The sequence below is a fragment of the Staurois parvus genome, unplaced genomic scaffold, assembly GCF_062004578.1.
Source record: "Staurois parvus isolate SC_StPar_1 unplaced genomic scaffold, SC_StPar_1.0 ptg000123l, whole genome shotgun sequence".
NCBI classification, from domain to species: Eukaryota; Metazoa; Chordata; class Amphibia; order Anura; family Ranidae; genus Staurois; species Staurois parvus.
This window is the reverse complement of record NW_028317919.1, coordinates 833321-858185: the sequence shown is the minus strand read 5'-3', so window position 1 is coordinate 858185 and position 24865 is coordinate 833321. Positions and strand designations below refer to the sequence as shown.

Here is a 24865-nt window from a genome sequence, read left to right as displayed (position 1 = left end):
TGTTGTCATGTACAGAGGGACAGTTTGCTAGGACATGATGCTTCACTCATCACCTCCCTAAACTCTGGGGAACTTGGAGGGCTTTCATTAGAAATGTTATGTGCTAGCAGCTTGGCACACTTCTAGAGAGGCATTACTAGGGATTATACAGAAACCTATGGCTATATTTACTAGGTTATTCTGAGTCTATATGCCCACTACTAAATTTACATCCAACCTAAAAACACTGGACTCTATTCAATAATATAGTACAGAGGACAAAGTGGGCAATAAAGCAAAAACAAAAATGTAACATTTCCAGTAATATATGCTGATTGGTTTCTATGACACTTCATTCCATAAAATATGATTGTCAAAAACTATTCAAACGGATTTTAGACAAACGTGTACAAAAAGTACTTTTGAAATGCTAAAATTATCAGCTGTGTGCATTGCCATTTTCCTCCTTGCCAACTATGACCATTTTCAAATAAGAGAAACACTTTGCTTAAAGCCCAACCCTGGGACTGTCTCAGCCAATGAGGAGGCAGAGTCCCCTGACAGCCGAGGCAATCTCGTGCACATTGCTGGATCGTGATGGGGCTCAGGTATTGGGGGGCTGGGGGGAGCTGCAGCACACAAGGTTTTTTACCTTGAGCCTTTACAACCATTTTAAATTACTTTTTACGTATCCTTTTCTGAAAAGCTGAAAGTTACACAAATTTTCAGCTATTAGAAATTCACAACTATTTTTACAGAAACCCCAAAACATTGTGGATTGCCCAACATCCTGGTCCAAGATGTCTAACTGCATATACTGATTTCTAGCGCAGGTCAGGCACAGTTTATATGTTGACCTCTCAAGCAGAATGTTGCATGTTACATCTCATACACAGAGAAACATTGTGTACATCAAGATTAATTATGAATACCATCTGTTGTAAAAACATGTCCTACAGTATTGGCTATAAATATATTTTATTGTATGCAAGTATGCCATTATATACACAGGAAAAGAAGCAGACTTAGGATGCGATCAAATCTATTGCTTTATTAAATGAAACGTAGAATGTATTTTGAGTGAGCACACATTGAGATATTTTTGGAGGTTTACCCAAAAGTAAATTTTTGGTTTGAATTTTACATGTGTACAAGTTTTCTGTTTTCAGGATAATCAGGATAAGGTTTGATATATTAAAGCCTTATTCCAGGTTTACAAGAAGCTTGGCATCACTTCATATCGGGTACCTTCCAGTTGAATGGACTTTTTGCGGTGAATAGCGCAGACTGATAGGAAGTACTGCAGTGTACGCTGTATTTTTGTCAGTTTTACTAATGCTGGGCAATGCATTTCATTAAAGCAGAGCTCCACCCAAAAGGGGAAGTTCCGCTTTAAGGACTGCTACCCTGCTCCCCATTAAGGGTTGGCACCTTTGGGGGGCGGGGGGAGCGGGAACCCAAATTTAACAGGTACCCGCTCCCACTTCCGGTCCGATCGCCTAGTGTCCTCCCTCCCTCCCTGTAGTTTTTTGGGACACGTGACAGGTCCCAGAAGACTACAGGACCATTCATGAATCGCAGCGCTACTCGCACATTCACAGGGGGTACCCAGCTGTGAAGCCATAAGCTATCACAGCCTGGTGCCCACACTGAAGATGCCATCCTCGTTGAACACAGGACGGCCGGTGAAAGGGGCTGCAGGGGACACACCGTGGGACCGAAGGACAGGTAAGTGGCTGTTTTTTGTTGTTTTTTTTTTTTTAAATTAACAGCTACAGTTTTTGTAGCTGCTGACTTATTTTTTGACAGCATGAGTGGAACTCCGCTTTAACTTTTTAAGATAGAACTATTGACAAACCTTTTTTTCTTTTATTTTGGATAGAGCAAGGATGGGTTATGAACGCTGTCAAATTTTTTTTTTTTTGCTATCTGTGTTCCCTTGGGATGATTTCCCTTTGCTTCCTTTCCCATAGCCAAACAGGAAGGGAGAGGAAATCCCTGCAAATTAGGGAATTCCTTGAGGACCATGAGAACCAGTGTCCCCATTAGAAGATTTCCCCTTTATTACTTTTCTGGTGACAACTCAAAATTTGGGATGTTCTTTTACTTTCACTTTCAATGATAAACTGGACAAAAAGAGATCGTGAATTTCCCTGACAGGGGCACAGACAGCAATAAAAACTGACAGATGTTCTAATCCCTCTCTACTCTATCCAAAAAAAAAGTTTTGCCTTTAGTTCAACTTTAAAAATGGAGTAGAGCTAAAAATATGAGATTCGTATATTAGACAGGAGTGACAAGGAAGACAGTCTTCTAGAATAACTAACTGCATATTAAGTTTTAAGATAAAATAGCTGTGGGCTCCATCACTTGAGAGAAGTGGATTGTTTAATTGACTTCTAGGAAAGGGATATGTTGGAAAATGTTCTGCCTATCAGCAGCTGCAGCCAAACAGCTCCCACTTCAGTCAGAATACAATGTCTTGGTAGAGGGGGGGGGGGTAATAAACACTACAATCTGATTGGTTGATTAAGGCAGCTCATTTTTAAACGTATCATACTCAAGGCCTTTTAGGCCTGAAAACCCCACATTTATTATACAGAAGTCAGCGTTCTATATTAACAAGCGCTGTCATGTATCCAAACCTGTAACCTGTTTTGTTTTTAAGGTCCGCATTATATCAGAGCTCCAGTAAAACAATTCAAGGAGCATCACACACCAGTCTATTTACAATATCACAGTTAGGTCTGTTGGGACATTTGCTGTTCTTATCTGTACCCAGTAAACTCTGATCCTTCTGCTTTCTCTATTAGGAAGAGTCTGCTGTTAGAATACATAAAGACCTGGCCAACTGCCTGGAAGTTTCTCCTGGTGTCAGTTGATATATGTCTGGAAAGAAGTGACAGATGTATAACAGACAATGTAGAAGCAGGGACATAGTCGTCACGCTCCACACTGGATGATAAGCTTCATTCATGTGTCCATTTTAGATCTGAAGAATTTATGCTGCAAAATATTTGCCAACTCATGACCTAATGTATGTATATTTATGTTAACCTTTCTTTGAGTTCAGCTATCATCTAGTTACCAGGAATTAAATTGCACCACGGGCAGTTGATATTTTAGAATAATAAAAAAAAAATAAAAATAAATATCATGTGTTATATGTATACCACGCAGTACTTAAAATGCATGTTGTCCTCCCTATATAGTCTCATATCTACCTATGTAAGGATTTTAACAGATTTCAACTTGCAAATGCCTTAAAATACAATTTTATCTTATTTCAAAATGTGCTTTCTGCGCTCACACTCCAGTGCTTTATGCAAGCATAGCTGAGTAATGGCCACATCCCTCATTACAAGTGTTCTCACACAGATAGAGATGGGTGTGTCTGATCAGGTATGCTAGATTACAGGCTGAACAGCGTGGTCAAACTCTGGTGCCCATTGGCTACCTAATGACCTTGTGGGACTGCTAGAACAAGGAGGTGGAGGTAAGCCTTGGAATATGAGGCTATTGGTAAAATGTCTAACTGAATAGCTTTTTCTATCACTTCAATTGGGCTTTTAACACATACCACTGTCAAGAGTTTTTTGTTGATTCAGTTACTGTGCAAAACCACAAAAACCATCTACTTTGCTGAAGCAAGCATTTACCAATAAGCTTAAAAAAACTATTTTAAACTGCAATTTAAGAGGAATCATTTTACAAATGGAGAAAAGTTAGGTTAAACAAGGGTTTCAAGCAATGTTTCCCATGGCAACCACATTTGAACTGTCAAAACATGATGAAGAGAAAGTCATCTGTAATCTACTCTAGGCAATGGCAGAACAGCCCTGCATATTTGTTTTATATCCATAAAGAAAACTATTCAGAGAACACTTTTTTATTACCAGTTTATTTTAATAAAATGAAAGTGATTATAAAAGAATTGTGAGGCTGGAAGTGTTCGCTCCTGAATAGGTAACGAATGCAATGAAAGCTGCATTAGCAGTAGTAAAGGTTCCTGAGCTTCAAACAGCTGGTACAGACAATCCTATATCATGTACTGCTCAGCTGAATACAGAACACATAGTACAAATCCTCCCATAAATAGCCAATTGATTGCTATTTATATAAAATTACACCCATTAATCTACCAAATAACCTATACAAAATAAAATATGTGAATACAACCAGAGCAACATAATTTGCAGAGGCAAAGCACTCAGGCTTTCAAGATTTCCTTTTAAAGTATTTTATTGTTAAACTACATGAAAAACACAATCTAATAATGGTTACAGCTGACTTCCAACAAAGAAAATATGCTTCTCCTCCAATTTAAATCCATTAAAAGGCAGTCACTTTACCATATCTAATAAAATATTATTTTGGCAGTTATGCTTTTAGGTAAAACAATAATTTTCCACTTATCTAAAAACACTGCAGAAAAAGAAAATACCCAAAAAAGGCAAAAACAACAAAAATGTGAAATAAATGTTAGTCTCAAAGTAAGCTGTAATGCACTTTAACAAATTCATAAGTTTTTTGGCTGCACATAAATAACGTGTGTGATATAAGATATACCCCTTATGGCAATTGCAAATAACACAATGTACAATATATCCTGAACAAAGTTTAAAAGGAAGACTAACTGTACAGAAAATAGAAAAATAGGATAGCCATCACTGCCCATACATACTATAGATTATTATTATTATTACCTGAGTGTCTTTCATAAGCCATTGTGACAAGTAGTCCACCTAGACCAGTGTGGGACCTGTGCTTGGGTGATACAAGCCACTTGTTTGATAACATACATTATTACTGGCAGCTATTAATAAGGAGTCACAGGCACATGTTCACACCCCTCTCCAGGGATTTCATGTTTAATCCTGCTTGAAAAGCAAGACCATTTTTGGTTATCTTTTAGGAGAAGAATGGGGTCCAAGAAAAAAAAAAAAAACTGTACACACAAAATGCCCACACAACTACTCCCATTTCTAAATTAGCTCCAAAGCAAATGTGGCTGCCTAGAAGCCTGTCCCTAATGAAATCTAATACCCACAGACACAAAAGATATACTGTGTAGGATATCAGTGGAAAGTATAAGTAAGGAGTCACAAGCATTGTGTCCTAGTACCCTGTCTCTTCATATAGATAACAATGTGAGGGTAGCTCACATTTGTAGCGACTTTTTTTTTTTTTTTTTATTGTCGATAAGGGCTCAATACCAGCAGCCACTGAAAGTGATATTAAAGTCTTTTTTGTTTTGCTAAAATGAAATGCTAATAGAAAGAACTTGCATGCACTTTTTTGGGAGTTGTTTTGTTTTTTTTGCTCTTTTGAGTGTTCTTCTCAAACCCCCTTTGCACTGTCAGACTTCCATTGAATTGGTGCCCCTTTGCCTGCTGGGACTTGTGGAGTCCTGTCAGAGTCTCCTCTATGTGTGTGCTCCTGCTTGGAACAACAGTAGGTTTATGACCAAAATAAACAGTATATACAGTGAAGGAAATAAGTATTTGATCCCCTGCTGATTTTGGATGTTTGCCCACTCTCAAAGAAATGATCAGCCTAAAAATCAAATGGTAGATGTATTGTAACACTGAGACAGAATATCAACAAAAAATTCAAAAGAAATGCATGCCTAACAAATTATGCACTTATTTGCATGTTCATGAGGAAAGTAAGTATTTGATCCCCTATCATTCAGCAGGATTTCTGGCTACCAGGTGTCTTTCATACAAGTAAAAAGCTGAGATTAGAAGCAGTCTCTTACAGGGAGTCCTGCTAATCTCATTTTGTTACCTGTATAAAAGACACCTGTCCACAGGAACAATGATCTCCAGGCAGCTGGGACCACAGTCAACAAGAAAACAATTGGTAGCACACTATGCCGACAAGGACTGAAATCTTGCAGTGCCCGCAAGGTCTCTCTGCTCAAGAAAGCACATGTCCAGGCCCGTCTGAAGTTTGCCACTGAACATCTGAATGATGCAGAGGACGACTGTGCGAGTGCTGTGGTCAGATGAGACCAAAATCAAGCTCTTTGGCATCAACTCAACTCGCTGTGTTTGGAGGAGGAGGAATGCTGCCTATGACCCCAAGAACACCATCCCTACTGTCAAACATGGTGGTGGAAACATTCTGCTTTGGGGGTGTTTTTCTGCTAAGGGGACAGGACAACTGCACCGCATCAAAGAAACGATGGACGGGGCAATGTACCGTCAAATCTTGGGTGAGAACCTTCTTCCCTCAGCCAGGGCATTGAAAATGGGTCGTGGATGGGTGTTCCAGCATCACAATGACCCAAAACACACGGCAAAGGCAACAAGGGAGTGGCTCAAGAAGAAGCACATTAAGGTCCTGGAGTGGCCTAGCCAGTCTTCAGACCTTAATCCGATTGAAAATCTGTGGAGGGAGCTGAAAGATCGAGTTGCCATACGTCAGCCACCAAACCTTAATTACTTGGAGAGGATCTGCCAAGAGGAGTGGGCCAAAATCCCTCCTGAGATGTGTGCAAACCTGGTGGCCAACTACAGGAAACGTCTGACCTCTGTGATTGCGAACAAGGGATTTGCCACCTAGTACCAAGTCATGTTTTGTGAAGGGGATCACATACTTATTTCCCTCATGAACAAGCAAATCAGTGCATAATTTGTTAGACATGCATTTTTCTAATTTTTTTTCTTTATTCTGTCTCTCAGTGTTACAATACACCTACCATTCAATTTTTAGACTGATCATTTCTTTGTGAGTGGGCAAACATTCAAAATCAACAGGGGATCAAATACTTATTTCCTTCACTGTATGTACAGCCCTTCACAGCACCATACACAGGCAACAGGAAAGAGACAAAGACAAAGCAAAACCCCCTCCTCCAATACAGCTGTAATTGACGGCAACTCCCAAGCTATTAGGATTAAATACAAAGTCCATCTTTTGCACTATGTTATACCCATATTTAGCACTTAATATGGTGCAAATAAGCCCCCCCCCCAAACTGACCCCCAAAGAGATCTGTGCAGAAATTACCTACAAGTCCCATCTGCCACTACAGTAGATGGACTTGTAATTCTCCATGGAACACAAGTGTGGTAATCACTACGTTCATAGTCCATTGACACTTGCTCCAGCTTTCTAACTGAAAGCTCATACCATGGTACAGACGGAGCTGGAGGAAGAGTCTGCAGGCGCTCGGCATTGCACTTGTGATCCACTGATCACAGTTGCAATGCTTTACAGGCTCTTATGCAAAAAAATAATAAATGCACATTGTTTCCTGAAAATGAATGCTCACTTAGTCTTTAATGCATGCAACAAAATATTTTCGGATTCATTGCTTTGCTTCACAATGGCAGTAGAATAAACTATGATGGAGTCCTCTAGACGGGCAATTTCCACTAGTCAGCTATTTGATTTTTTTCAGTATGTCATTATGCTATGTTATGCCTCAGATTCCTTTTATAACCTCCTGCATACACATAGAAATCAGACGTGCAGGAAACATATGACCACAGGGGGCTTGGAGGTGAGGGTATTCGGTCCTTAGCAGCATGTTGCATGTTATACCCTAATTACGAGTGTAACAGGTAACCTGTTTCTAAAGGTGAACCTATCCTTTAACTAATGCTGGCAGTCACCTCTTTATACTAGAGTTACACAGTAAGCTTTACAAGTAGCATGTAGTAGCAATCCATTTTGCATGATTGCACAATGCCCCAGATATGTGCCATTCATTGTTTCAAGATGTTACCGCATGCTTCTTGTTTGGCTTAGTACTAGAATACTCAGGGAATCTGGAAGTTCTAATCTCACTAGTTAAGGTCAAATAACGAAATATGCATTTTTGGTAGATGCACCATGTAATTGGGAAATTCCTCTACCCTGTTTTTCATTAAAAAGGCATGATATTGGGGAGCAAAGCGCCTTATGACCTTGCCCTTTGTTTTGGCTGCAACAATCTATAGATGATGAAACATGGTAATAGAACCATCTGGAGTGGTGATCACACCCAGGACAGCTGTTACAATAAACATTACATCATAATATCTAGGATCGGATAGAATAATAAATAATAAGGGTCCAATGTCAAGAACAGTTATATGTTATCCGCTTTCTACAGGATGACAGTTTCCATTAAGAGATTTCTTCCAAAGTTAAATACGGATTCCGCACATCTGTTCTAATCTCATTTACTGCTATCAGAGCTCAGTTTTCATTCCACTGCAGTAAACAAATGTAAAAGTTTATCATACGAAACATGTATATAAATATTTGATGGTTTTTGTACTGGAAAACGTTTTATTTTTTTTTATTTTTACGGTTTGTTGTAATTAACCTGTGTCCCCCAAAATAAGTGTACTGAGTAAAAATATTGCAGAGCCTCTTCTACATCTGAATGAAACCATCTAGATATTTATTTACTGCTTTTTAGAGATTTGTAAAAACAAAACAAATAGAACAAGAAACAAGCTGACCATCACCTCAAGTGGTCCTGTCATTTCTGATGCATGGAACACAGTGGTCCCCCCCAAAAAAAATGGCCTTGGTGATCCAGTACACTAAGACTGATATTAAGAGGTGTTTACATTTTATTAATGTGGTACAAAGTTAAAGCGAAACTTCAGCCAAAAAGGGAAGTTCTGCTTGTTTGCATCCATAACTTCCCCCCCATTCTTTAACAAATGGCACTTTTCGGGAGCAGGGCAGATTGCTCCCACTTCTGGTTAGATCTTCTGAGGCAATCTGAGCAGAAGTTTGCCCCCCCTGCAGCCTTCTGGGACACATCACAGGTTCCAGAGGACTACGGTGCCATGCACAAAGCACAGTGAGGCTCATGCATGCACAGTGGGAAACGGTCTGTGAAGCCGCAAGGCTTCAATGCTGGTTTCCCTTAGTTAAGATGCTTGTGCCTGGACCCGAAGACGATTGAAGAATCAGCTCGGGTGATGGCAGTGCTGGATCCCTGGACAAGCAAGTGTCCTATTAAAAGTCAGCAGCTACAGTATTCTTAGCTGTTGACTTAACAGAAAAAGATGGATATTTACAATGTCACCTTGAGGGAATGAGCAGACAGCATCTGCTGCCCTCCTGGTAGCAGGGTTGCATTAGTCATCATGCTGTCATAGGCAATCTTCATTGAAGTCTTTTTGTACAAACTAATACTAGAGTGTGCTGTTGGAGGAACTTTCAGCTATACAAACCATCAAACAGGAGAACAAAGCTTCATATTTCCTGCATTATATAGTCTTCTGACTCCTCTCACAATCCCTTACACCACTTTTCCACTACAGTTTTCTTGCTGTATTTGGTTACAAGTGTCCAGAGGTGGCCAGAAGAGAAAAATAAAGGAAAAAATGATCACAGCTTGTAAATACTGAGGTCAAGGATTGCATTATGGTAAGACATGGTTGTGCCAGAGGGAAGGCAAAAGTATAACTTGCCATCTAAACATGACAAAGCCATATCCCAATATACATTATGCATTTTGAAAATAATACTAGCAGGAGACCCTTCATTTTGACTGAACTACAGGTACACAATTAAGAGCCCATAGTAGCACATTTCTGGATCAGAAAGGAACAATGCACTAAGGAAATGTTTAATTCTTCTGATCACTGAATTTTTCTTGTATGATACCAGAATGTATGATTTTCATTTAATGGTACAGTATTCGTTCGAAAAAGAAATTTGATGACCAAGACCGCACATGCTCAGAGCCGAATACATTACAATACTAACAAAGTTGTATTCTGTTGTATGAGAATTTTTGTAACTTTATTAACCTATTAATTTTTTATGTGAGGCTAGCATGCAAAAAAAAAAAAAAGGAAGGGCAATCATTCGTCCGATATGCTCATCGTGTGTACGAGGCTTTAATGTGTGGTATTTTGTGAGTTAAAGTGTTGCTAAACCCAGAATTCACGATATCTGGTCTCCCACAGTACACAGAACAGGGAAATGCAATTATTTTAGCAAAACAAACCGCTAAATAGCTTTTCTCCTCGGCAGTATATAGCAGTCTTGTGACTTCTATCAGTGTCCAGCTGAGCACTGGTTAATTTTTTTCATTCTCCTCTGACTGTCCTATGAGGCTGCATGAATCCTGACCAATGCAGAGGATTAACCCCTTAGGTTCACCAGCGAATACAACAAGCGTGCTTTACTGCATATACAGACTGATTTTACTGTTGTGGATAACACTTTAACATGTTGTGTTAAGACAGGTTGTGAATTTAAAATGGCATATCAATGCATAACAATAGAAGAAACTTTTTCCCTCTAGCACACAACACATGACATTGTGTGCTATCTGAACTGTGAAACATTCCTCAATGGTCTGAGTACCCTTATCAGACCACGGGCAATCAGCAGTGGATGTGCACCAACTGCCTACCCCCTCCTGCCCCTGAATCATATTTCTCTTGATTAACCTCTTGTCTTCTTGTTCAGCCATCAAGCTGCTGATCGTTTTCAAGCTGTATAAGCCTGCTAAAAGCTCAGACAGATAACTGAAGAGAAGCTAAAGTGTACATAAATTATGTCCTTTTTAAACCCTGGCCACGTAATTAGGGATTCATTTTTGCTGCTCCTTGTTTTTCCTCAAATACATTATTTTTTCCACAGATCATCCACCTAGAATTCATAATCTCATTCATGTGGCAGGGTCCCGAGAGCTTTAAATGTAACAGGTTTGGTCAAGTGACAGTTATTTAACACCAATGTCCTTAGAAATAGTGTTTTTCCCTACTGTTAAATAATGGGCAACTCTGTTCCAACTACACTTACAATCAATGAAAATATGTTTTATTGATCTTGTAGAAAATATATATATAGTGTTAGTTTTGAAAAAAAACTAGTGAGTGATTTGAATCCCTGCCAGGTTCTTACTGCTGTTATGTCCCCCTAGAGATCTTGACCCACACTATTTGTCCTTATGACCCCTGCAGCTAGGACTGAGTGTGAGGGAAAATCTTTTAGTGGGGACACATTTTCTCTCACTTTCTGAGGGCAAGAAGTTAAGGTAGATCCTCCAATGGGACCCCAGTGGAACAAAAAACACAAAAAAAAACAAAACAGTGGTTTAAACAATTCCCTGCTTTATTCCATAATGTTGATTTAGATGTGCTTTTAAAGCACTTTTCACTTTTTTTTTTTAAATAACAAACCTGTTCTGTGCTATGGTTTTGCACAGAGCAGCCCAAACCTCCTCTTCATGGGTCTCCCACTGATGCTCTCCGCTCCTCCTCTTCTTCTTGGTGGGCCCCCATAAGAAGCCACTTCCTATGAGGGCCTACCTGTGGGCTTGCTTCTGAGCTGCGCTGCCTGCATTTACAAAGACACAAACAGCGCTGCTTGGCCCTGCCCCTGCTCTTAGAAATTGATTGACAATAGTAACAGCATATGGCTCCCACTGTTGCCTCTGAACAGAGAGAGAGGAGAAAGCTGCTACAGACAGGCAAGCACAGTGCTAGATCGAGAAAGGACTCAGGAAAGTATACAGAGGGATGAGGAGGCGATACAGATGCAGATACATTTTTTACCTTTATGCAGGGAATGCATTAGTGTACAAAATGCCCAGCCTTTACAACCACTTTAATGATTGTTTAACTTTTAAAATATACCAGCACTTCTCCCGAGTATCTAACTCTTCTGGGTAGTATTATATTGCAGCACAGTGTTTATTTTGCCAAGCTGTGATTATGGGTTATGGTTATTTACTTTATCATACTGTATTGTTCAGTTGAAAGAGGATACAGATCTATGTCAATTCATTTATTGAGTGATAATTGTCTCTAGGTTCCTACACTGGATCTCCCATGCCCTCTCTCAACTGCAAGGGCTTAAATTGGAATTACAGACTGTGACGGGAGTGACTTTGGGTGGGGGGCCCATGGAACACAGCCCCCTTTGGAGGGGTGGGGAGACCCCTGTCTCAGCTCCCCATATCCCTCTAATGTGTAAGTCATCCTGTGCCTGTTAGGGGTACAGGGTGGAATGTCCTGATATTGTGTAGACATGTATAGGTGGGGGTGGTTCATTGTTTAATGCCATGTGGTTTTATCCCATTGTTCTATTGTGTGTCTTGCTTGGGAGGAAACTATTATGGGATGTATGTGTTTTTGTATTGGCTTGGTGGGGGGTGTCTGCTGTGTGTCTCTTGTTACTAAATGTATTGCCCCACCCTGTGTATATATCTTGTATCTATGTTAAAATAAAGCAGTCTATTTTCTGGTTTCCTTCATGTCTGGTGTTGTCTCCTCTTGTATTGTCAGCGGTGGTGTCCGTGGATCTGTGTTCAGACACGGAAGCGGTATTAGAACGGGAATACTCTAGTGCAGTCGGGGTCCGGTTCTGTTACATTAAAATGGGGTGTGCAGCGCTATACAGATAAACACACTGTCATAAATATGACAAAAAGTAGAAAAGGTCCTATAAACTGAATGGTAAACAGTCCAAGGTAATATGATATCAATCCAAATAGGTATATTCCAGTGATGGAGTATATATGACTTCAATCCAAATGGGTATATTCCAGCATCCTAACATGAAGGTGTAGAAAAATTGCCCACTCACCGGAAGTGCAATTTAATGTGCACATAGAAATTCCATGTAGCCGGAGGTCCTGTGAAGGTACAGCCTGATGATAAAGGTATCCTCTGGTGGTTAATGAGGTGACGGCTGCCAGGGATGATGGTCTGGACCTATTTCCCAAATCCTCCAGCCTGGGCAGACTCCTGGAAAGCTGGACTGAGATGTGAAGGCTCAGTGCCAGGTAATAGAGATGAAAACGCTCATGGTGTAGTAATGTAAAATTTATTTATTCAGGTATAAATCATTATGGTAAAAAGTAAGCGTACAGGGTGATAGTAACCTATACAAATATAATGTTAATGAGCTCTTGAATGCACTGACCAGTGGATAAATATGATGGCCACCAGACCTCCTGATCCAGTGGCGTGACGTCAAGGCGTGCAGAGGCTCCTCCTAGACGCGCTTCGTGTAATAACACGTCTCCTGTAGGGGTTCTGTTACATTGGTGGCAAGCGGTGGGATTGTGCTTCCAAGCTGTGAACATGTCCAAACCACCACCAGGATTCAAGATCAGGAAAGGAGACGTCGGTCACCCCAATGGAGATATGGACCTGGCATCAGAGTTCCCAGGGCTGCTGTGGATCGTTCTTGCAACATACCCCAGGACTGTGTCTGCAGATCAGTAACTGGAGCTCAGGGAGCGGATTTGGGAGGTGCTTTGGAGAGAAGCCCTCCAGGTTGCTGGTATGGACAAGGGCAAGTGCTATCCAACCCCAGGGGAATGGGCCAGGGACCATCGGATGTTACGGATGCCATTCCTGGGAGAGCAACCCCAGAAGCAATGGGTGACTGAGTTGGACAGGCTGGTCCAGCAGGAGATAGAGCTGGACAACAGATATCTGGCTTTGCAATGGTACGCAGAGCAGGAATATTTAGGGGTGACAACCGAATGCTCTCCAGACGGATATGACTTTGGTGGCCCTGGATTGCTGTGGGAGAGCCTTACAGATGATTTTGTGTTTGGCGATGGAGAACCTACCCTTGAGGACCTGCGAGAAGACAGAGAGGCTATGTTCGGTCTCACAGGGGTCTCAGAGCTTAAACCAAATCTGGAATACCTGCTGATGAAAGAACAGGATCTGGAAAGGGCATACAGGCAACTGCTAAAACATGTTCAGCAGCATGCCCAAGAATCGGTATTGGAAATGACAGAGATTGGGGATTCAATTGACTTTTCTGCTGAGGAGGAACCAGCCAGTGCGCCTCCAGCAGAAGAGCTGGCATCAGGGCATGGCATTGTTGACCTCTGCCTACAACAATCAGCACCGCAGGAGCTACAGGAAGAGGATGCAATCGGCACCTCACAATGGCAACCTGAACTGATGTCCATGGATGGGACTTTGGTCTCCACTGACACCACCCCAGAAAAGGGTCTGGCATTGGGACAGGAGGATGTCAGCCTTACTTTGCAAACACTGGGGGATGTCCATCAAGTCAAAGTGGATGAGAGTACAGTCACCACCTGGATACCCCAGGGATGCTGAGCAGTGTGGCCCAGATCCCCAACAGTATGATGCAGTCGGCCCAGCCACCCTGTCTTCTCTTCAGCGACTGAGAGGACTTCAGCCCATACCATAGAGAACAATGGGTGGTCTAATCAGGTCCGCCTTAAAAATGGACAAGCAGATCCGATCAGGCTGCTTGTGTGGAAGAGTCCTTAGGTGTGCTGCAGCACAAGGAACATGCTGGTAGTAGGATGTGACGGGAGTCACTTTGGGTGGGGGGCCCATGGAACACAGCCCCCTTTAGAGATGTGGGGAGACCCCTGTCTCAGCTCCCCATATCCCTCTTATGTGTAAGTCACCCTGTGCCTGTTAGGGGTACAGGGTGGAATGTCCTGCTATTGTGTAGACATGTATAGGTGGGAGTTGTTTATTGTTTAATGCCATGGGGTTGTCCCATTGTTCTAATGTGTGTCTTGCTTGGGAGCAAACTATTATGGGATGTATGTGTTTGTGTATTGGCTTGGTGGGGGGCGTCTGCTGTGTGTCTCTTGTTACTAAATGTATTGTCCCGCCCTGTGTATATATCTTGTATCTATGTTAAAATAAAGCAGTCTATTTTCTGGTTTCCTTCAAGTCTGGTGCTGTCTCCTCTTGTATGGTCAGCGGTGGTGTCCATGGATCTGTTTGGACAGGGAAGTGGTATTATAACGGAAATACCCTAGTGCAGTCGGGGTCCAGTTCTGTTACACAGACAACACTTCAATATTAAAGTTTTGGATAGGATAAACAAAAGTTAGATATTCTGTCTATTTCTTATTGCAGACCTTGCGAGTCTATTAGAGATATTTATCCTCTATTCCTCCGGGTACTCCAGTTTCCTCTCACTCAAAAGACATGCTGGCAGGTTGATTCTCTCCTATTTAAAATTGGCATTAGTACATGTATGCATGTGAAATAGGGACCTTAGTTTGTAAGCTCCTCAAGGGCATGGCCTGATCAGCGAATGAACAGTATGTTAAATACATACCTGTAATAACATTTTCCTTGTGTCAGACACCAAGGCAGGAAGTAATAGAAAATCTTCCCAGCATGGCTACAAGCAGCAATAAAAAACTCATTCTTACCCATCACCCTTACCAACTTCTGAGATTGTGAGAGTGTAGGTCCTCTTTTCAGTGTCACAACCTGAGAGCAAAGAGCTCCTGTCAATGCTGATATCTCTGCATACTTGCACCATTCTCTTTCTGCTTGACATTTGTCACAGCAGCTCTCTTGTGCTGTATGGGTAAATGCACCTCAATGAATAGCCAGAAGCGGACTGCAAAAAAATTACATCAAACTCATGGCTACGGCTTCAGCTATGAGCTTGTTTTAACCACTTGCAGTCCAGGCTTTTGTACTTAAAGTGGTTTAATATGGTGTGTACTACACAAGTAGCATGTTTCACCAATATGTGCATTGTGTGGTCATGCTCAATTCATTGCAACTAATCGTAACTTAAAGTGGTTGTAAAAGCTCAAGGTTTTTTCCCTGCATGCATTCTATTCATGAAGGTAAAAAACCTTCTGTGTGACATAGCTGCCCCCAACACTTACTTGAGCCCCATCATGATCCAGTGATGTGTACGATAGCCTTGGCTATCAGGGGACTCTCCCTCCTCATTGACAGACAGCAGTGGAAGCTGCTGCTGTCAATCACAGCCAGTGAGTCAATGAGGAGTGAGAGGAGGCGGGGCAGAGCCGCGGCTCTGTATATGAATGGATACACAGAGCAGCAGCTCGGGAGCCCCCATAGAAAGTTGCTTATTCTGTGGGCACTCAGCAGGAGGGAGGAGCCAGGAGCAGTGACTTTACTGATGCCTTTCTATACCAATAACTCTGCTCCTGTCATGTGGAAGGAGAATGCTTAGCAAAACTCATAAAAAAGACAAAGATGTACACACCTGTCTAGATGCAGCTTGACCAACCAACCAATTTAAAGTGGCCAGAATTAGCCAATAGATCCAGTGTTTCATGGGCTGGTAACACAATGAACTTCCAGCTTGATCTCTTTGCAAGACGCCTCTGCCACTCTAACAAAAGTTACAAAGTTGTTTAAAAGGTTCTCAGAATTGGCACCCCTGCACATCCAACCAGTCTTAAAGTTACTGAGTAAATATTTCCAATAATAAATAAAATGTGTATCAGAGATATCAATCTGGGAGAATGTTTTACACGTGATAAAGTGGCAAAAACTGGGTTGTCGCAAATTGTGTGGTTTTAAAAAAAAGCACTGCATGTAAAGTATTTACATACAAGAAACAAAATGAAAGAATCATATCCTCTTGGTGTACAGACCCTTTCACACTGACAATCCGATCAAGTCTGCCTGTCAGTTTTTCAGGTGGACCGAATCAGACCACCCATAGCGCTCTATGAAGCAGCGGGTATCAGTGGACATGTGTCTGCTGGCATACAATCTGATCCTGTCAGCTAAATACAGACGGATTGGGATTCGTCCCCCATCAATTCAGCGGATCGAGTGACAGTCGAATGGAAACGGACAGGCGGTCTGTTTCCACCTGACTTCCCCATTGAAAACAGCAGACAGTTTATTACATTTATTGTATTTTATACAATTGAGTTTGGCTGGTTATATACACACACACACGGTATATACAGTGTACATATACAGTAATTAATTCTAAAACAATAAACACCATAAATAACATTATAAACCTCTCGGGGCTTGTCCACAACAGCAGCATTAACCTATGGCTTTAAGTCACCCCAACACACAGCACACACCAATACACTGTAATGCATTGCAACATAAATTATGTTATGTTTTTGCCTCCCCAGCACAGCAGCACACTGGACGTTTTGATAACGCTGGTAACGTTATCTGTGTAAAGTTTTTTTTTAGTGGTTTTGCATTAGCATTTAGCGGTGTTTTGTCGCGATCAGCATACTTTTTCCACGTTTGTGTTTCTTAGCGTTTTGACAAATAAAAAATTGGGGGGTAAAAAACACGTTCCAAAAATGCCGGTTTGCGTTTTACCGCAGTTTGCCGCATTTTTCAGCGTTAGAGCATTTTTACAGCTAATAAACTCCTCTAGAAACCCACTAGTCCTAGGTTTTTTTTCCAGCCAAAAATGTTGATTACAGTTTGTGTGCATGGACACAAAGGATAACATTATAAGCAAATCATATTCTGTAATAACAAAATATTAGTGCAGCGCTCTGTAAATAAAGAGATAATCAACAAACAAATCCATAAATCAAAATTCTTATGAGTCCCTATGATTAAGTCTGGAAGTGACGAAACACGTCAGGGATTGGCCAAGCGCTAACCGGAAGTGACGAACATTGGAACCGGAAGTGACGCGGGCCTGTCTGAGAGCGAGGACCGGCAGTGGTGAAAGCATTGTACGTTCTTCCCTCTCTGATACTACCAACATATGGAGGTTTTCATATCTTTTGGCTTATTTTAATTCATTATCTTGTAAGTGAGATTCTCTGGGCAGAGATTAAATGGTTTTAAATGGTACTGCACCATGCTGGGTCTGTATCTTTTTTCTGTCTGTGGAGAGTCAATTTCAGAGGCAATAATATTGGAGAATTTGAACCATTCTTGGTAGGAATCGACTTCTGATCTGAGAAATCACCTTTACTCTGGAGGAATATAAATATATACAGTTGTGTTCAAAATAATAGCAGTCAGACATCACTAACCTGATCAATCACTGTTTTTGGTAGAAATGATATTTCTACATGGCAAATAATTTACTAGCAGGTGTAGTAGAGTAATAGAAATCCAACAGACCCAACAGTTATGACATGCATGCTGCTGATTCTGTGTAATTGAATCACTAATTGAAAGAGGCGCGTTCAAAATAATAGCAGTGTGGAGTTCTATTAGTGAGGTCATTCATTCTTTGAAAAACAGGTGGCAATTATTGCCCTTATTTAAAAAAGGAAGGCAGCAAATGTTGTACATGTTGGTTACAGTGCATTTCTCTCTGAAATTCTGAGGAAAATGGGTCATTCCTGACATTGTTCAGAAGAACAGCGTACCTTGATTAAAAAGTTGATTGGAGAGGGAAAAACATATAAAGAAGTGCAGAAAATGATAGGCTGCTCAGCTAAAATGATCGCAAATGCTTTAAAATGGCAACCAAAACCTGAAAGACGTGAAAGAAAGTTAAAAACTACCATTCGAATGGATAGAAGATTAGCCAACAATCAGCTCCAGGAAGATCAAAGAAGGTCTAAAGTTCCCTGTGAGTACTGTTACAATTAGAAGACGCCTATGTGAAGCCAAGCTATCTGCAAGAAGCCCCCGCAAAGTCCCACTGTTGAAAAAAAGACGTGCTGAAGAGGTTACAATTTGCCAAAGAGCACATTGACTGGCCTAAAGAGAAATGGCGCAACAGTTTGTGGACTGATGAAAGTAAGATTGTTCTTTTTGGGTCTAGTGGCCGGAGACAGTTTGTCAGATGACCCCCAAACACTGAATTCAAGCCACAGTACACTGTGAAGACAGTGAAGCATGGTTGCGCAAGCATCATGATATGGGGATGTTTCTCATACTACGGTGTTGGGCCTATTTATCGCATACCAGGGATCATGGATCAGTTTGAATACATCAGAATACTTGAAGAGGTCATGCTGCCTTATGCTGAAGAGGAAATGCCCTTGAAATGGGTATTCCAACAAGACAATGACCCCAAACACACCAGTAAACGTGCAACATCTTGGTTCCAGACCAACAAGATTGACGTTATGGAGTGGCCAGCACAATCCCCGAATCTTAATCCAATAGAAAACTTGTGGGGTGACATCAAAAATGCAGTTTCTGAGGCAAAACCAAGAAATAGAGAAGAACTGTGGAATGTAGTCCAATCATCCTGGGCTGGAATACCTGATCACAGGTGCCAGAAGTTGGGTGACTCCATGCAACACAGATGTACAGCAGTTCTCAGAAACAGTGCTTATACAACTAAATATTCATTAAGTGATTCAAAGGAAAGCAAAATCTTTAAACATTTTTCAGTTTATATGGTGAATGTTTGAGTTTGTAAAGAAGAATACAAACACTGCTATTTTTTTGAACAGTCTAATATTCACTTTTCTTAATTTTTTTTTTAGAGGAACAACACACATTTGATATATTTTTCTTCATGTTTTGATTTGGAATAGAATGTGTAGTGTTCCCAATGCATTTGTGTGTATGGAAATAAAAGCTATTAGAAGGATTTTGAGCTTTATTCACTTTTTTCAACACATTATTATTTTGAACACAACTGTACAAAAACACATTTGCCAACCATGAGAGTGAGAGGCAAATAAATTTGGTGAGCACGACACATTGGAGAAAATATTTAACCACTAGCCTACAGGGCACTTATACCCCCTTCCTGCCCAGGCCAATTTTCAGCTTTCAGCGCTGTCACACTTTCAATGACAATTGCGCGGTCATGTAACACTGTACCCATATGAAATTTTTATCATTGTTTTGTGACAGATAGAGCTTTATTTTGGTGGTATTTAATCATCTCTGGGTTTTTTTATTTTTTCTTAAACCAAAAACCACTGAAAATCTTGGAAAAAAAAAAAACATTGCTTCTTAGTTTTTGTTATAAAATTTTGTAAATAAGTGATTTTTCTCCTTCACTGATGTGTGCTAATGAGGCTGCAGTGATGGGCACTGATAGGTGGCACTGATGGGCACTGATGAGGAGGCACTGGTAGGTGGAACTGATGGGCATTGACAGGCAGCACTCATATGGCACTGAAAGGCAGCACTCGTATGGCACTGAAAGGCAGCACTCGTATGGCACTGAAAGGGAGCACTCGTATGGCACTGAAAGGCAGCACTCGTATGGCACTGAAAGGCAGCACTCGTATGGCACTGAAAGGCAGAACTGATGGGCACTGATAGGCGGCACTGATGCACACTGATAGGCAGCACTGACTGGCACTAGGTGACACTGAAAGGCAGCTCAGATGGGCACTGATATGTGGAATTGATGTGCACTGGTAGGCACTGAAATGTGGCACTGATGAGCACTGGCAGGTGGCATTAATGAGCACTGACAGCTGGCACTGAAGGACACTGACAGGTGGTACTGCTGGGGCTACACTGATCATCAGGGCACACTGATCAGTGTACATGTCCCCTCAGGAATGACGATTACCGGCTCTCCTCTCGAGCTGCCAGTGACAGCTCGCGAGGAGAGAAATGACGATAACCGGCATTTCCCTGTTTACATGTGATCAGCTGTGATTGGACACAGCTGATCACATGACCGAGCCGACATCATCGGATCTTTCCGTGGATCGGTGATCCGCTGTGTCCGAGGGACACAGCGCACTGCCGATCGCCTCGCTGCGCGCTCCCGGAGCCGCGCATGCATGGTTAGAATGGGAGGACGTCATATGACGTCCTCCCAGAATGAGAGAACCGCCTTGCGCCTGTCATTGTACTAAATGGCGGGCGGGAGGCGGTTAAGCAGTCACGTGGTGATTTTCTGGCAACTTTGATTTAATTCACATGGTGATCACAAAAGGACTTTGATTTATGGATTTTTTTGTTGATTATCACTTTTTTATTTACAGTTTTGCACTAATATTTTGTTATTACAGAATATGATTTGTTTATAATTTTTTACAGTGGAAAGTGGCAGCTGATTATTTGTTTTGCAGTATACACAATATTTTTATAGCGCAGCTTGTATTTAGAAGGTCATTTTTCTTTTGACCTAGAGAAATACGGTGATTTATACATAGGATAACATGCTGGGGGTTTTACAAGCTGTAGAACAAAATGCCAAAAGCCAAAAACAGCAGCTGCAAAAACGTCAAGTGTGCATGAGGACTAACAGGTACAATAATTTGCACTGTGTGGTACAAAACAAGCCCTTACATAAATAGCAGCAATGCAATTTTCAGTATAGACATTCAGGATGATGGCTTTCAGCTTTGACAGAAGAGATTTAGGAAGTAAAATGCCAGTTCTATTGAAGAGCTGTGAGTCAGCATTCTGACATTAAAACTGCATGCCTGGATGAAAACATTGGCCAGAGATATGCACTATGGATGAAAGTGGCATGGGAATGCAGTGAACAGCTGTGTGCTCTGTTTCAATATGTATTTTCATCAGCTTCAGCGCTGCATTAAATGAATCTAAAAACACCCTGAAAGGATAAGTTCACCTTTTGTAACATGTTACACCCATTTTCAGGGTGTAACATGTTACTGTAGGACCTACCCCAAACCCCCCTGATCCCACGTAGTGGCAGCTAGTGGGGTATCTTCTACACCCATTAGCTGTCACATAACAAAAAAAAAAAAAACCAGAGGCCGTGCGGGGCTTTGGCCGCCTAGCCCCGTCAATCCTTCACAGAGTTCTGTGAATGAGAAACTACAAATTCCGACAGCCTCAGCAGCTGTCTGCTTGTAGTTCTCAAAGAACTACCATGGCGCTGTCTGGCATCACATATTCTGGATTTGTAGTTCATTTTTAAAACTGCACCCAAATCTAATTAATTATAAATATGCAAAAAGATTGTTTTGGTAGTATCCGCCACAAAAGATCCAAAAACGATAGCAAGTTTACCCCTAAAAAAAGAAAAAAAAGCTGAAGCCTTTATTTTCATACAAAACTGGATTGTGGCAAAACAGTGAAGTAGTTTATTTTTTTTCCCCAGTACCATACCTTAAAAAGTAAATAGCAAAACAGAGTGCACAAAAACATTTCAAGTCTACAAACTGACATTCCCAAAACCCTCTTATCCTCATATGCCCAATTATTCCCCAAATATTTAAAATATTTGGGGATTTAAAGTGGTTATAAAATTTATTTATTTTTTTTTTTTTTTTAAATAACACACATGTTCTATTTACCTGTTCTGTGTAATGATATTGCACAGATTGGTCCCAACCCTCCTCTTCTGAGATCCCCCACTTGCACTTAGCTCCTCCTCTTTTTCATGAGCTATCATAGCAAGCTGGGATTTGAATGACAGCAGTAGGAGCCCACTGCTGTCTCAGAGTCATGTGAGGAGAGAGAAAGACCAGCACCACTGCAGATGGGCACAGCAATGGATCAAGATAGGATGACATTTGTTACTTTAAAGTACAAGCTCTAAAGCCAACATTTTTTTTACTTTAAATACATTCCTTGCATTAAGTTTAGAAAAATGTTTAGGTATACATATCGCCCCCTTTATATTTACCAAAGCCCTCATTTGATCCAATGCCCGTCTGTAGTGTAGTAATTCACTTGCTGTTCTCATGCTATTGTCAGTCAAATCCTGTGACAAGGGAATGGGGGTGGTGGGGATGAGCCGCTTCTCCCATTGACACACAGATGGCTAGGAAGCGAGCACACACGAGTGCCTGCAGGGCAAGCCACTTGCTCTGGGGGCACTCTGCATGAAGGAGGGGCCAGAAGCACTGGCAGGGGACCCAAGAACAGGAGGATTGGGGATGATCTGTGCAAAACGGCACAGAGCAGGTAAGTATGCTGTTTATTTTAAATTAAAAAAAAAAATCAAGCCTTTAATATCACTTTAAGATAAAAAATAGTTTTACCCAGTATCACTTTCAGGTATGCGTTTGGTTGAAATTGACTAGAGTCAGGACAGCACACAAACACTTGAATAGGCACCAAATAGACAGACAAGGCAGATTTTATCTTGAAATAAAAATTAGAGTGCGTTATGTAAAAGACAATAACTACAAACACTGTTCAGTGGATGGACAGTATGTAAGCAGCTTGGTTAGGCCGCAATATAAGAATGAGAAATGAATACATTATCTGAAAACAACCAAAAACAATTTTGAGCACCGGGACTCCAGAATATGGTCTGCAAGCTTCAAGGTGCAAAGCAGGACAATCCCTGCAGCAAACATTAGACATTTGGCAGCTGATGGCCAGCTGTAGAAACATTGTGGCACCTTTACAGTGTTGGAGCACCAGAATAGACCAGCAGAGATAACAGGTTTTTATGGGGGGGGGTTGGGTGGATGACAATTAAACATTTTGCCTATAGAATCAGCAGCAGGGGTTTTGTAGTTACTGGTAATCCATTTTAATGAAAGTGTCTGTTCATACTATCAGGGGACAGGCAGATTCGCCTTCCTACAACAAAACCTTCAGCCGCTCTAATGGCCCTCTCAGACAGCACACTGGCTGCAGGGTAAGCCGGAAAGTTTGGCCCTACTTCTCCTTTAATAACAGCCAGCCTAATTTGAATCTGAATTTGACTGTAAATTGCTGATATATGTCCCTCATATTTTTTTCTTAGTCTAGCGTTTTCTGCAGTGCTTCACGGAAACGCACAATAGTCCATTTAACATGATTTCCTGTGAGACAAGTTCACATCTACATGATTTCACCCGATGCATTTTTTGGAAAGGATCAGGGACTTTTTTTTTTTTTTTTTTAAACACAAAGCGTTACGTTTATGGTTCCATAGACTTCAATTGAGATGCTGCAGAAAAGCATGTAGTGCGTTTTTGATGCGTTTTAATCTGCCTAGCAACAAGAAAAAAACAAAAGCAAAAAACGCATCAAAAACACAAAGTGCACTGCAGAAACAGATCAAACGCAAACTGCATAGGTGTGAACCTAGTCTTAATGTTACTTGAGATGTAAAGAAAATCCTACAACTAGCAGTGTTTAGTAAGGAGAAAGAATTAAAATGTATTAAATTACATCTCCAGAGACAAGTCTGCATTACTACCACTTAACACCTATGTCAGAAACCCAAATCCTGAAAAAAGAAAAAAAATCTTTGGATTCTGTATAGTGTACTTACAACAAATTAGATAGGATTTTAAAGAAGCAATTTATATTTGGAAACAATTTAACTGAAACTGTCAGCCAGCCAATAAAGCAAGAAGACAGACTGTTTTTCTGAATGTGGACCTGGTGAATAACAGAATGAAAGATTGATAAAAAAGTAACTCAGGAAAGTCAACAGCTGTCATAACCACACTTACAGTTTTAAATATGGTCTGCTCTTTCTCATCACATATTTTCTAAACTGAATTCATATTTTCCTTTCACATATTCATGACTATTCATATCAGGACAAAAGTAATAAAATAGAACTTCCAGGGCTAAATGTTAAGGGGTAGCACCCAAGGGGTCATCAGCTATCCACAAAATACAAAAGTATGCATGCCTACCCACATGAATGGCCACCATGTGGGTAGACTTGTATTTTCTATAATAGCTACACTCACAAAAATAACATGCTGTCAAACATGAGGGTAAAGTCAAAATCCAAATCACTAAAATCTCCTATAAACTTTACACACACCGGCCACTTTATTAGGTACATCTGTTCAATTTCTTGGTAACACAAATTGCTAAATAAGCCAATCACATGGCAGCAACTCAATGCATTTAGGAATCTAGACGTGGTGAAGATGATTTGCTGAAGTTCAAACCGAACATCATAATTGGGAAGAAAGGGGATTTAAGTGACTTTGAATGTGGCATGGTTGTTGGTGCCCAACGGGCTAGTCTGAGTATTTAAAAAACTGCTGATCTACTGGGATTTTCACACACAACCATCTCTAGGGTTTACAGAGAATGGTCCAAAAAAAAAAAAAAAAATATCCAGCGAGTGGCAGTTGCGCAGAAGAAAATGCCTTGTTGATATTAGAGGTCAGAGGAGAATGGGCAAACTGGTTCAAGATAATAGAAAGGCAAGACTAACTCATGTCAATATGGACCAAAATCTATAAAAAAGGAATGTTTCCAACACCTTCCTGAAGCTGTGCAATGAAGAATTAAGGCAGTTCTGAAGGTAAAAGGGGGTCCAACCCGATACTAGCAAGGTGTACCTAATAAAGTGGCCGGTGAGT

At 41.0% G+C, this 24865-nt stretch overlaps 1 protein-coding gene across 2 annotated transcripts in view; it reads right to left on the bottom strand.

Annotated features, from left to right (window-relative positions):
* The window catches only part of FHL1 (four and a half LIM domains 1), a 126907-nt gene that overhangs the window by 29148 nt on the left and 72894 nt on the right, over positions 1 to 24865 (bottom strand). Inside the window, exon 1 of one of the 2 annotated variants that reach the window (XM_089672226.1) lies at positions 4686 to 4839. The exons of the other annotated variant lie outside the window; for it this stretch is intronic. Coding sequence (XP_089528352.1) covers positions 4686 to 4779 — 94 coding nt within the window. The 5' untranslated portion in view covers positions 4780 to 4839. Of the gene's footprint in view, positions 1 to 4685; positions 4840 to 24865 lie in introns of those variants that run through there. 2 annotated transcript variants of the gene reach the window in all.